At 46.5% G+C, this 12,987-nt stretch overlaps 1 protein-coding gene and 1 pseudogene across 9 annotated transcripts in view; both read left to right on the top strand.

Moving 5' to 3' along the window:
- The window catches only part of MTMR14 (myotubularin related protein 14), a 44,837-nt gene that overhangs the window by 8,207 nt on the left and 23,643 nt on the right, over positions 1–12,987 (top strand). For 6 of the 9 annotated variants that reach the window (XM_058726074.1, XM_058726067.1, XM_058726069.1 and 3 more), the window contains 4 exons: positions 5,965–6,040; positions 6,319–6,379; positions 7,890–8,012; positions 9,298–9,371. In XM_058726074.1, the coding sequence (XP_058582057.1) occupies positions 5,965–6,040; positions 6,319–6,379; positions 7,890–8,012; positions 9,298–9,371 (334 nt within the window). Of the gene's footprint in view, positions 1–5,964; positions 6,041–6,318; positions 6,380–7,889; positions 8,013–9,297; positions 9,372–12,987 lie in introns of those variants that run through there. The other 3 variants (XM_058726070.1, XM_058726068.1, XM_058726076.1) reach the window with 2 other exon arrangements.
- Positions 3,461–5,849, top strand: LOC131508332 (large ribosomal subunit protein uL13-like; annotated as a pseudogene).

Below are 12,987 nucleotides of genomic sequence, written 5' to 3'. Positions count from 1 at the left end.
TGTCTTTTCATAATCCTTTAATGTAATGGATGGTCTCATTTTGCAGATGAAACAAAGGGATTAAATAACTTTGCCAAGTTTACCAAGAGAGCTGGGGGTTTGAACTTACCTGGAGTTCCCTCAGGCTTCCACACTGAAATTTAGGGTCCTGTGGTGTGGTGTAAGAGAAACACAGGGCTAGCAGTGTGGATTGAGCCACTGATAGCCTCATTTAGAGAGCAGGACATAGCTTGAGAGCACCGGAGGAAAAACAATCCTAGCTGGCAGACGGGTGGGAGGGTTTTCTGAGCAAGTGATACAACATGGGAAAAGGCATGGAGACAGGAACTAGAGGGGCCAGGACGCCTCCCTCACTGAAGTGGAAAGTTCATGCCAGGCCAGAGCATGGAAGGGACTGATTGCAGGAGGCCAAGTGCTGACCATGGTGCTTGCATTTGCCAGGAGAGCAGTGTGATTTTTGAACAGGGAAATACAGGATGAAAGTAGCTTTTTCAGGAGGATTAGTCTAGGAGGAGCGGACTGAAGTAGGGAGAGCCTGGAGGAGGGGAGAGGAGCAAACGCAGTCTCTTTATTCAGTGGGCAGATACTTGAGGGCACATGTTGCAGTCCCAGTGTCTTGCAGAGTCCAGCTGTGGTTATCCAGTGGGTGGTTGAGTGCCAGGGCAGCGAGGAGGAGAGATGTGAGCCTTGTTTGGACCCCTTTGTGCCTTTCTTTTGTAAAATGGGAGAAGGGCAAATGTGAAAGGGGGTTAGGAAAGGGGACTTGAATGAAGGCTTCCTTGGGAAGGTATATTTTAGGGAAAGCTTGTATGGAAGCTCCTGAAGTTGATCACCTTACAGCTTTTTGTGCCCCTTCCCCCTTTGGGAAGTTGGCATCTTCCTGCAAGTTACTGAACTCCAGTTTAAAGACCACTGCTCTGTGGAGCATAGTGCTTGTCACTAGAAATTATATAGGTAATACTCAAACCAGTGTTTCCCAAAGTGTGTTCCAGAGAACAGTATTTTTATTTATTTATTTATTTATTTATTTATTTATTTATTTATTTATTAAAAAAAAATTTTTTTTAACGTTTATTCATTTTTGAGAGAGAGAGAGAGACAGAGCATGAGTGGGGAAGGGGCAGACAGAGAGGGAGAAACAGAATCCGAAGCAGGCTCCAGTCTCTGAGGTGTCTGCACAGAGGCTGATGCGGGGCTCGAACTCACAAACTGCAAGATCATGACCTGAGCCGAAGTCGAACACTCAACCAACTGAGCTACCCAGGCGCCCCCCAGAGAACAGTATTTTAAGGATATGCTTGTGAAAAGCATTCTCTGTCACACAATGATAGTAGATTTGGCCTAGCCTCCAGGCTCCAGATTCATAAAGTATGTTGGTACATGTACATTAATATAACAAAGGCTCTGAGACATCTTGTAGCTGAGAGACCTGTGTAGCTTTGTCAAGTCTGGTGTTTCTCATTTGTCTGCAGACCATGAGTAAGGAACTTTCCTGAATGTGTTTTGGAAATGCCACGCTGAACAGCTGACCAAGTGGGGTTGCTGAATGGCAGATTGTTTGCACTTACAGACTAGACAAGTCTAGGAGAAAAGAGCCTTAAACCACCTGATTTCAGAGCAAGGGCAGTGAGTAGAAGGATTATTCCAAGGAGTCCTTGGCATTCATAAATGTTTATGAGGGCTTTGCCATTAATCCCGGTTTCTTCTATTACACCTTCTTGTCCAGGCGGCGTGATACCGTTTCATACCCTTTGGCTTCCCCTGACACAATCGGTGTTCACTCACTTTATACCTCCCTACAGTGTGCTTCGTTCTGCTTGTGTGTTTGAATGTCTGTAATTTCCTTTCTGCCTTAATCCCTTTGAGGACAGGGGCTGTGTCTGACTCTCGTCCTTCCAGCACCTAGCAAAGTATCGACCTGGCTTGTAAGTGCAAGCTTAGCTACTACTCTTGGATAAAGCAAGAGTGGGCCCTGTGCTAGTGTCTAGGGTGACAGATGAATAAGGCAGTCCTTGTCCTTGTGGAGCTCAGTGAGTGGCAGGCAAGTGGACAGGCGGTTGAGAGCAAGGTTAGGAAAGGTAGGAGAATGGGATCTCATCCTCGGATTTGTGGCACACAGCAGGCTCTTGGTAACTAGTGCAGCAATGGCAGTGTTTATTACCAGAACTTCTCTGCTGGGTTCGGGAAGGCAGGTATGTTAAGAAGTGCTTGCTTCTTCAAAACTCAGTTCAGTGTGGCTAGTGCAACTAAAGAGCTAAACATTTGATTTTATTTCAGTCAATTTATAGCTGAAACAATAATAAATTTTTTTGGTTAAACAACACTATTTGGGGGCAGGACTGCTTTTCCCTTTAAATGCTAAAAGTAAAGGGGCATCTGACTAGCTCAGTCTGTAGACCATGTAACTCTTGTCTCAGGGTCATGAGCATAGAGATTACTTAAAAAATTTCTTTTAATTACTGAAAAAATTGCTAAAAGTAAAGCATTCTAGTTTAGATGTGCTGAAAGTGTAAACTACAGATCAGGTTTTGAAGATTTAGTACAAAAAAAAGTAAAATATTAATGGTTTTTAAAGTGATTATATGTTGTTGTAATATTTGAATATAAATGGGTTAAATAAGATTCATTATCAAAATTTTTTAAAGACAGTTCAAGCATTTAAGGGTAAGATGTTCTCCCATGCCATTTTTTCCCCCAGCACTTGTATCTGGCTTTTAGACAGTGAAAATTAGGACACGTCATCTTTCTCTTTGTTTCCTCCCGTAAGAGATGGGGAACAAAGGTCTGCCACTTTTTTCCCTGTGCCAAAGTTGGTTACGAGACGAACAAATCCTACAGAGCGATGTTCCTTGTGCAGAATTAGAGGCCATTCATAATTAGACCAATGGAGGGCATTCACAGTGCATCCTGATTTCTCAGTCAAGCTTAAAGTGCAGAAATGGCGGGATCATGGATTGGAGCCATGAGGCTAAGCAGCAGGAGTCAGGGGTTAGAATCTGCAATGCAGTACAGCTTCTGCCAGGTTCCACCTCAGGACCTTTCTTCAGAGGGGGTTGGTGCCTCACTTGGGGAGTTAGCCAGCTCACCCTCTCTCTTCAATCTGATGAGTCCTCTGGGCCCAGATCTGACTGCCTGACTTACCGACAAGGCAAGGACAGATCTAAGAGTATGGGAGAACTGGGACAGAAAGAGGTATCTGAACCTTGAAAAGAGTTCAAGAAACAGTCTCAAAACTCAGGAGCCAAAGACAGTGTGTGCGTGCTCTGAAAAGATTTAACAGAAAATATGCAAAGAGTGTGATTTGGTGCAAGCAACTTAGGTGATGGGGGGAGGGCTGGCATGAGAACACATGCTGTTCAAATGCCAACAAGCTTTCCCAAGTGGCTGCTGAAGGCAGGTCCTGGTGCTCAGTGGCCGACACTGTCTCCTGGGCCGGCTGGTGGCCATCGTGGCCAGGCAGATGCTGTTGGGGTTGAAGGTCATTGTTGTGCCCTGTGAAGACATCAGCATTTCTGGCAATTTCTACAGAAACAAGTTGAAGTACCTGGCCTTTCTCCACAAGCCGAGGAACACCAACCCACCCTGTGGCCCCTACCACTTCAGAGCACCAAAACGGATCTTTGGGTGGACAGCGTGAGGCATGCTGCTCCACAAGACCAGCCAAGGCCAGGCCGCCCTGGACTGCCTCAAGGTGTTGGATGGGATCCCGCCACCCTATGACAAGAAAAAGCAGGTGGTGGTTCTTGCTGCCCTCAAGGTTGTGTGTCTGAAGCCTACATGAAAGTTTGCTTACCTGGGGCTTCTGGCTCACGAGGTTGGCTGGAAGTACTGGGCAGTAACTACCACTCCGGAAGAGAAGAGGAAAGAGAAGGCCAACATCCATTGCTGGATGAAAAAGCAGCTCTTGAAGCTACAGAAACAGGCTGGAAAGAACCTGGAGAAGAAAATCGACAGATCTACAGAGGTCCTCAAGACCCACAGACTTCTGATCTGAGCGTAATAAAAATGACTGTTGATGCCTCAAAAAACAAAAACAAAAAACTGTCAAGTTGAATGTGCCCTCCCTACTTACTGTGAGAGTTTTGTGTGTTCTAAAGCTGGGGATTGGCTCTTCCCTGCTCCAGTTCTCCACTTCCCTGCTTCTGCTTACTGGGATGGTCCCTGCAGAGCAGGGACTCTTAGTAGGATCTAGAGATGGGTCCGTGGATGGACTTGGGAGAATCTAGGAACCTCTAAAATGTGAACTGTGGTATGTACATTTTTTTCTGGAGACAGTTGCTCATTTTCATCAGATTTTCAAAATGCTTGTGGACCCAGAAAGAATGAAGCAGCCCCCATGGGAGTGCCTCCTGCTCAGGCCCAGGTCCTTAGTTGCAGGCTTCCAGGACAGCCTTCCCGCAAATCTCTTGTCCCCAGCCCTAAAAAACCACCCCACCTTCCTCAGGTGGCACCCAGGTTGCTTTTCTGTTACCTGCCCTCTCTCTCAGCCTGCCACTACCTCTAGAGAGCCAGAAGGTGACCTGGTGGCTCCCACCCACAGCCCTTTCCTTATAGCTACATAACTGTTTCTTTCCCATTATCTAACAGAGAAGAAGCCTTCAGGCAGTATTTTCACAGTCTTCCAAGGACCCGCTTTACATTGCCAGTCTGTGTAACCCATTCAGGAATGAACCTCACCCCTCTGTCAAATAGCCGCCCCTCTCTCTGGTGTGATCTCCTATCCCCTCACTGCCACTCCCAGCCTTTAGTGAAACTTGGGGGTGCTTGCATATGCAGTTACAGCTACTACATTTCCTTGATAAGGAGGGAAGAGATGTAATTTCTTTAAAAAAAAAAAAAAAATTCCTCCCCACATTTCTCCCTTAATTGACCCACCTGCTTCAAAGGTTGCTCATCCCTGCACTGAACAGTTCCATATGCTGCTCAGCATGCAGGCTTTGGAGGTAGGTGGGTCTAGATGAAATCCCAGCTTGCCCCTCATGGTATGACCTTACACATCACTTCACCTCTCTGTGCCTTTCTTCTGTCAAGCAGCAACAGTGCATGCCACCTGCCACATCTACCTCATGGGCTTATTGTGAAAATTCAGTGAGACGATAGTGTAGGGCACCTGGGTGGCTCAGTTACGCGTCCGACTTCGGCTCAGGTCATGATCTTGCAGTTCGTGAGTTCGAGCCCTGCCTCGGGCTCTGTGCTGACAGTTCAGAGCCTGGAGCCTGCTTCAGATTCTGTGTCTCCCTGTATGTGTCTCTGCCCCTCCCTCACTCATGCTCTGTCTCTTTCTGTCTCAAAAATAAACATTTTTTAAAAATTAAAAAAAAAAAAAAGAAGATAGTGTAAACGTTTCATTGCCAAGCCCAGCACACATCCATATGCAGCAACATCAAATCTTACACATGTGACTGCCACTATATCTAGCCATTTACCCTTAGTAATGCTTTGGTGCCACCTGTTTGGAAGAGATACCCCTCTTGACAGAGGATGTAGATTAAAAATTCCAGGCATACTTTAGACTGACTACTGTGGCCTCGAAGCTCATAAGACTTTGGGGAGTGCTCCTGGACTCAGAAAATGGGCCTAGAAAAATGAGGAGTCCCAGGAGTTCCTCCGACTGTGCACACTTGAGAAAAATATCTTGACCCGTTGACCAGAGGGTGCAAAATTGCAGACCTAATCTACAACAGAGTGATTATAGTTACTAATATTGTGTTACATGCTTGAACATTGCAAAGAGAGGTGATCTTGTGTTTTCACCACAAAAAAAGATTGTATGTTAATTGTATGATGTGATAGAGATGTTAATTAATGCTATGGTGGTAATGGTTTAATAATACATGTGTGTCAAATCAGCTTGTTGTACACTTTGACACAAATATTGTATGTCAGTTCTATCTCGATAAAGCTGAGAAAAACAAGAACAAAAAAAACCCAGAAAAGCATCTGAAAATGTTGTTTCTCTCCCAGCACATTTGCAGGTCAGCTACCCTGGCTGGATGGGGGGAGCTATATGGACGCACTGGCTACAACTATATTTTCTCAGGTAAATGTTGAGCCACATCCTCTAAGAACAAGAACCAAGTTATAGAGAATAGCCACCCATGCCACAGTGGCATAGGTAGAGAGTTCAAGTAAGCTCTGGAAAGACCAAGGGCCTGGTCTTCACTCAGGGAGATGCTGGGGTAAAGTAGACCGCCAGGCATATGGGGCATCTGGGCTGACAGACATGTAGAGCTAGAGCAGGGTGGGAGGAGCCTGGTCCAGAAGCCCCTGGGAGGAGCCCCGTGCAACAGCCTTGGTGCTGACAGGTTTCTCTGGCAGGAGGTGCAGATGATGCCTGGGCAGATGCAGAGGACATCACAGAGGAGGACTGCGCTCTTCGGTCAGTGCCAGGTTGTTATGGGTCTGGGCTTATATTGGGGATGGGGTCAGTGACCATTAGTGGCCATTTTCATACTGATGGTGTATATAATCACCACTGGTACAGGTGAGTGCATTGGTTCACTCCTGCCACTGCTAAATCCATGCCCCTGAAATAGAGTTGTTAAGGTCCATCCCATAGCTTCCACCAGAGCTGATTTTATCGAATGCCTGAGGAGTCTCTCTCCATCCTACATAATATCCCAGCCCCAGGGTCCACAGGTCTGAGACTGGGTTCAGACATCTGTGTGTGTCTTCAAGCCCCATGGTTTCCAGGGGGTGGCCAGGGTGCTGACAGCCAACCTGCCAGATAACACACAGCACACCTGGTGCCAAGGCACAGGGCAAGGGCTGTGGTCCCCATATGGGAGACTCAGAGACTAGATGTCCCACAGTTCATTAAGTTGTTATTGATGCCATAATAGAGCTTGATGCAAAGAACTCTTTTAGACCCCCTTAAAGAGAGGAAATGGGTTGGTTCACATTCTTCCTGCCTCCTTTCCAAATGATTTTAGAAAATGACACCCAAGAATGTTTTGGAAAAGCTCCTTTGCATGGTCTGTACCCGTGGAAAGTCTTTAACTGGTGTCAAACATCTCTGGAATGCACACAAGCACCCTAGTAAGATCAGCTGCCCCAAATCATGGCTTGGTGCATGAAAACTCATCTCACTATGCCCAGTTCTGCCTGTTAGTTCCAAGAGCAGCAACCCTGGCTTGTGCTCAAGAATGTTTGGCTCTTCCCCTGGGATCAGACGACCTCGGCCTCAGCCAGGCCGCCTTCCATAGCATACGCTGTTCTTGGCGAGGAGACTGCTGTGTACAGCAAAGCAGTGGGCATTAAAAAATTAATGGGGACTGTTTACTTGTTCCACTTTTGCCTTTATCTGTATGACTGATCAAAAGACAGCCTGGAGGATTAGGAAAAATTTTATCTCTCTGCTTCTTAGACCTGCTGAGTAGAGGGAATTCACCTGCTACTATTCCACGATCAGTTGATAAAATAACTCTCAAAAGTCCATCTCCCAACACGCATTTCACCCTGTTACATTATGAGAAAATCCTGTGTCTAAAAATGATCATAAATCGGAAAAAGGGTGGGTGGAGGGAGATAAACTCTAATGGAAACTCAAAGACTCTATCAGCCACCAGCTTGCTGCTTTTTAGAACTCAGAGATTATCTTGAGTCTTCTGGCTTAATGTCAAGTAGTGCCCAAAAGCCCTTTCCCGGTTTTTGGCTGCCAATTGCTCCCCTTTGAAATGAGTCCCAGAGAGCAGAGTAATCTCTTAGAAAGTCACCTTCCCTGAAACCAGTTGTCCTGTCTTGGCCCTCCCTCTGTCTTCTGGAGAAGGGAAATAGAAGTTCTTGCCAATGACATCTATACCTCCTTGAACACACTCCCTACCCCCCACCCCCCAAACTTCTCTGAACAAATGTGTAGTACATCTTCTCCCCCTGGCTCTTTGTTTCAGAAGTTCCGACACACATCTTTTTGATAAGGTCAGAGGCTATGACATCAAGCTGCTTCGGTACCTGTCAGTCAAATACATCTGTGACCTGATGGTGGAGAACAAGAAGGTGAAGTTTGGTATGAAGTAAGTACAGGGCACCTGCTGCGAAATGGGCAGAAGTGATGTGTTCACAGCTTTTCAGGTCAGTGATGGTATGTAGCAGTGACCAAAGGCTCACCACACGCTGGGCCGCATGCTGAGGGCTCTCTGTACATCTTCTAGCTGTATCTTTAAACATTCTTGCAAGGCAGACTCTACTACCCCTCTCTTCCAGGTGAGAAACTGAAGCACAGAGAAGTTAAGTAACTTGCTCAAGGTCATGCAGATAATAACTGAGGCACCATGAGTCTCTAACCTGTGCTGTGCTGCCTCCTTCTCTTAAATACTCTTGAAGGTTTTTCCCTTGGTTCCAAGCTCTCGCCATCTCTGGTGGATTAGACTCTCTTTCTAAATGGAACAACAACAAAAATCAGCCTGTGCCCAATTTTTATTTCACATATAGACTAAATCTTGATATCTGATAGGAGAGAACATTTGAAAATAATGAGGTGATGAGACTGTAGTTTTTCCCAACACTTTTTTTCATAATATTGACTCTTATGTTGAGTTTGTCTTACAAAGTAGGGCATACTGAGGCCTTACAACTTAGCATTCTGTAGGTGCCTGAACATTCCCTTTGCCCTTCTTCCCTTCATCTGTCATAATGCCCTAAGTCTTTCCCTGTCAGATGCCATTTGTCCGTCCTGTTTAGGAGTGTCATCAGTGAATATTGGAGAACACCAAAGAGGCCAGAGTCTCCCAAAAGGCCCCTTTGCACATTGTCTCAGTTGCTTGCTCTCGGCTGACTCCCCGTGCTGGGTCAGGGCAGCTGTGCTGTCCTCATTTGTGGGGCTTAATGGGAAGCTTGTTCTGCTTATGGTTGCTGTCGAACTAGAGAGTAAAACCTCTCTTGCTTGAGAAGTTGGAGTAGGAGGCAGAGAAGTTATATTTCTCGATTGTTCAAAGTAAGCACTGCTAAAGGAAATCATTCCTGATTCTGAATAGTAGTTGTGGGTTTGCTTGTTTGTTTTTTATGTTTATTTATTTATTTATTTTTGAGAAAGAGACTGCAAGCGGGGTAAGGGCAGAGACAGAAGGAGACAGAATCCCAAGCAGGCTCCATGCTGTCAGCACAGAGCCCTATGCGGGGCTTGAACTCATTTACCATGAGATTGTGACCTGAGACGAAATCAAGACGTACAACTGACTGAGCCACCCAGGCGCCCCTGAAGAGTAGTTTAGCAAGAGGTTCATTTGATGTTGTAATTGCTCATTGGGGAATGGTGTGTATGTGTTGTGATGCCATAACACATTGTGTCCTGTCTTGTAGTGTAACCTCCTCCGAGAAGGTGGACAAAGCCCAGCGCTATGCCGACTTCACTCTCCTCTCCATCCCATATCCAGGTAGGGAGCTCTTTTCTAGTCAAGTGACAGGTTTCCTAGGACCAGGAGCTCTCAGAGGCCATTTGCAGGCCTTCTACACTTAGGTACATAGGCACCCGGGATCTTTCCCGGAACATCTTACATTGATCAGCATAGGACACTGTGAGTCTCACTCTTAAGCTCTCACACTTAGGGTAGGACACTGTCCCGGAAGGCACTTTCCACTCCAGGGATTGAGTCCTGCCTCAGGTACTACTACTACAACCTTGAGCGAGTTACTTCACCTCTCCAAGCCTCGGGTTTTCTCAGATGTCATTTGGAACTTGGAAAGGCTTAACTCAAGGTTTTGTTGTGAAGCTTAGATGAGATCGTGTGTGTCAAAGTGCCCTGTGCAGGTAAACTACTATTTAAGCGTAGAACAACGTTACTAGTACTCTGTGTCAGCAGCTAATCACACTGCACTGGTCCATGTGGATGTGAACCTTTGAATGTCTGTCTTAGGGTGATCAAGTTATTTATGGAAATTGCCCCAGGTGAGGTCCTTCTGGTGATAAAGAACATAATTGCTCTGTCTCCAGTTTTACACGGTTGGTGGCCTCACCATGTTATAAGGCACTTTGGTGTACACAGAGCTAGCTGCATTTGTCTCTGGTGCACAGATCTGCATACAACCTGTGGCCAGGGCAGTATTGTGTGCACTGGACGCTAAAGCTGTACTGGTCCAGCTGGTAACATTTAAGCTTTCTGACAGTACCTGCTTGTCCAGCAAGGGAGGCCAGAGAAGAGAGCCCTAATGTCTGCACAAGACAGCAGCAAGTGTGCTCTTTCTCCTTGAAATGTCTCGCCTACTTCTCAGTATCAGCATCTGCCTTCAGTCTTGCACTGGACCTTGTCTCCTCTTATTGGAGCCACATAGCCAATAGCAAGGTGGGCCCATGATGGCAGGTTGCTGTTCAGCCAGGTCTTCTCATTAGAACGACAAGTTAATCTAGTACTTGGCGGGAGAGGGTATCCTCACTGGTGTGAGCTGGTGGTATCCAAGCCACAACCTGTGATAGCTTGGCACTCTCACAGTGGCCTCCCCTGGAGTGTCACTTCACTCTTCTCTGCCAGCTTAGTGGTTAGTGCCATGCAGAGTGGGGCGTGAGTGCCAGCCATAGTACTGTGTGTCCTTGAACAAGTCCCTTAACTCTACTTATCACTGGCTTCATCCTCTCCATAAAATGAAGAGAATGGTGCTTATTTCATAGTGAAGTGCTGGACCCATCCCCGGCAGGTCCTCAGTAAACAGCAGGCTAAATCATGGGTACGTGGAGGAGAGGCTCAGGGAAGTTCCTCTTCTTGAAAGCCACTTTGGGTAGATGCAAACCGTCATGATGCTGCTGTGGGCTTGACAGTATCAGAGCCACGTTGTGACAGAAGTGTCCTACCCAGAGTGTCTGCGCTGGGGCTGTTAGCTCTGAAGCTCATTTTCAGACCTAGCTCTTGACTCCCAAGAGATGTCTTGGGGTCCACAGACCGAAGTACTCTGCTCAACAGGAAAGCTGTGTGAGGAACCAAGCATCACTTTCTTTTTTTATATTTCATTTCTAAGTAGAGCTGGGTTTAGAAAAAATAGTTTTGGTAAAAGTTTGCATACCACTGCTTCAGAACTGGAGCACAGTATCCTTTCTGCTGTAGTGAGGCAACCCGTTACCAGACTCCCGAAACGTTAACACCCTTCGATGCAGTTATTCAACAGACCACAAATGCAGCTAATGTGGGCCTGGGGATGTTCATCCCGCTGTCTGTTTATACCAGCAGAATGCAAGAAACATTCTCCTTAGAGTGACGATGACATAGTCATAGAAATATTGCATACTCATAGAAAGATGCTTAAGACGCCCAGCAGGACACAAAATTGTATAGTATGTCAGCAGTAGAGGGGAAATGTGGTTACACGAAAGGGTGAGAAAGAAATATGCCAAAATGGTAAGACGATACAACCTGTGGATTTTTTCCCCCTGTTCTTGCCAAAGTATTTACATACTACATCTGGCAATTGGGTGTGTGTGTTGGTGGGAGGGAAGGAGAGAGGGACCAACAGAAACCAAAAAGCCAGAGGTGGGGAGGATGCCACCACACACCCAGGTGAGGAGCAGGAGAAGCACTTTTTACCTGCTATGCTTGTGTTCTTGAATTTCTTTACAAGCCTGAATTACTTCGTCCCAAGGAAAAGAAATAGTTAACCATTGACAAAACCCAGTCACAAACTGCAGTTTGGAGCTGTTCAAGGCATCTCAGCTGAGTCCTCTAATGACTGTGAGGCCACACAGGAAGTCCGATGCTGTCATTTCTAGCTCTGTCCAAGTAACTTGGGCTTGGACTGGCCCTTGAACAGGAGAAGTGTTCTGGGAACACTTCCTTCAGGACACCAAAATAGACTGAAAACTCCACAGCACAAGTCTGATTGGTTTTCGCCTTGAGTGAGTGGCTCTTCTCACCCCCGCTTTTGGTCCCATCCTTGACTTTCAGTGTGTTTGGAAGTCTGTTCAGGTAATGAATGTCAGGCATTGCCTTGGGGACTGAATCTATTTTAATTCCATCCATTTCTCCCATGAAATTGCCTCTGCATCACAGCCTGGCCAGAGCTCAGCCTAGAGCCTGCAGTATTGATTTGAGCAGGTCGAGTTTGGGAAAACAATCCTTCAAAGAAGCTCAGAGAGATAATTGGTGTCTTTTCTAAACCTGGGCTCATAATTCCAGGGCCTCTGTCTGATATTTATGTTTCTCCTTTCTGCCAGTGAAGCATCCTGGAATAGGCTGGAGTGTTAGAGCTGAGGATTGTTTCCTGACTTCTCAGTCAGCAGCGAGGCCTGAGGGATTAGAGTGCAGAGAGCATGGGCCGTGTCTCCAGACTTTCCTCTCTGAAGGAGCCCTTTCTGTCCTCCCTGGGGTGGCCTCCCACAGGAACTTGGCCCAAGAGTAGCTGGGGAAGTTCCATGTGAGTTTTTTTGGCCTGTGGCCACCTCCACACAATTCAGACAACTGTTGGATTGCCTTTGGAGACCTCAGCAGACTTGCACCTGTGGCCGGAGGCGTGTGCGCTCCAGAGTTTGTATTGGTTCTGGTTGAGGAAGTGAGAATTACTTCAAGAAGCTACCTCAGAGTGCCTTCTCCCACTCTTGTGGCTTGGAGCCACAGCAGCCCCAGAATGCTTACTGTGCCGTGGCATACGAGCAAGCCTCATTCTCTGTGAGCCAAGCAGTTGAGTATAAGCTGCAGGGCTGGCACTGTGGGCTCTTCTCACAGTGGCATAGTCATAATAACAGTGCGCTGTCATCTGAAAGCCATTCGCACCAGTGCTTCCTAGGTGTTTTATATATATTGTTTCATTTCATCTCAAACCATTATACAAATGAAAAAAATCAAGGCTGTTTGCAGTCACAGAGCTGAGTGAAAGGCTGAGATTTGAAACTGAGAATGTTGCTGAAGCCCTTTCTCTCCACTGTTCCTCTCTATATTCCTGAGGGCCTACCCTGGCGTGGTTTCTTTCAATTTCTCTAGAGAACAATTCAGAAAAGTACCTCTTGGCCAGGTTTGTTGGAAATGGAAATGTCTCGTGAGTACCTGTCATGTTTCAGGCACCATCCGTGGT

Source organism: Neofelis nebulosa, chromosome 4 (assembly GCF_028018385.1).
Source record: "Neofelis nebulosa isolate mNeoNeb1 chromosome 4, mNeoNeb1.pri, whole genome shotgun sequence".
Taxonomy (NCBI): Eukaryota; Metazoa; Chordata; class Mammalia; order Carnivora; family Felidae; genus Neofelis; species Neofelis nebulosa.
This window is presented reverse-complemented; position numbering and strand designations above follow the sequence as displayed.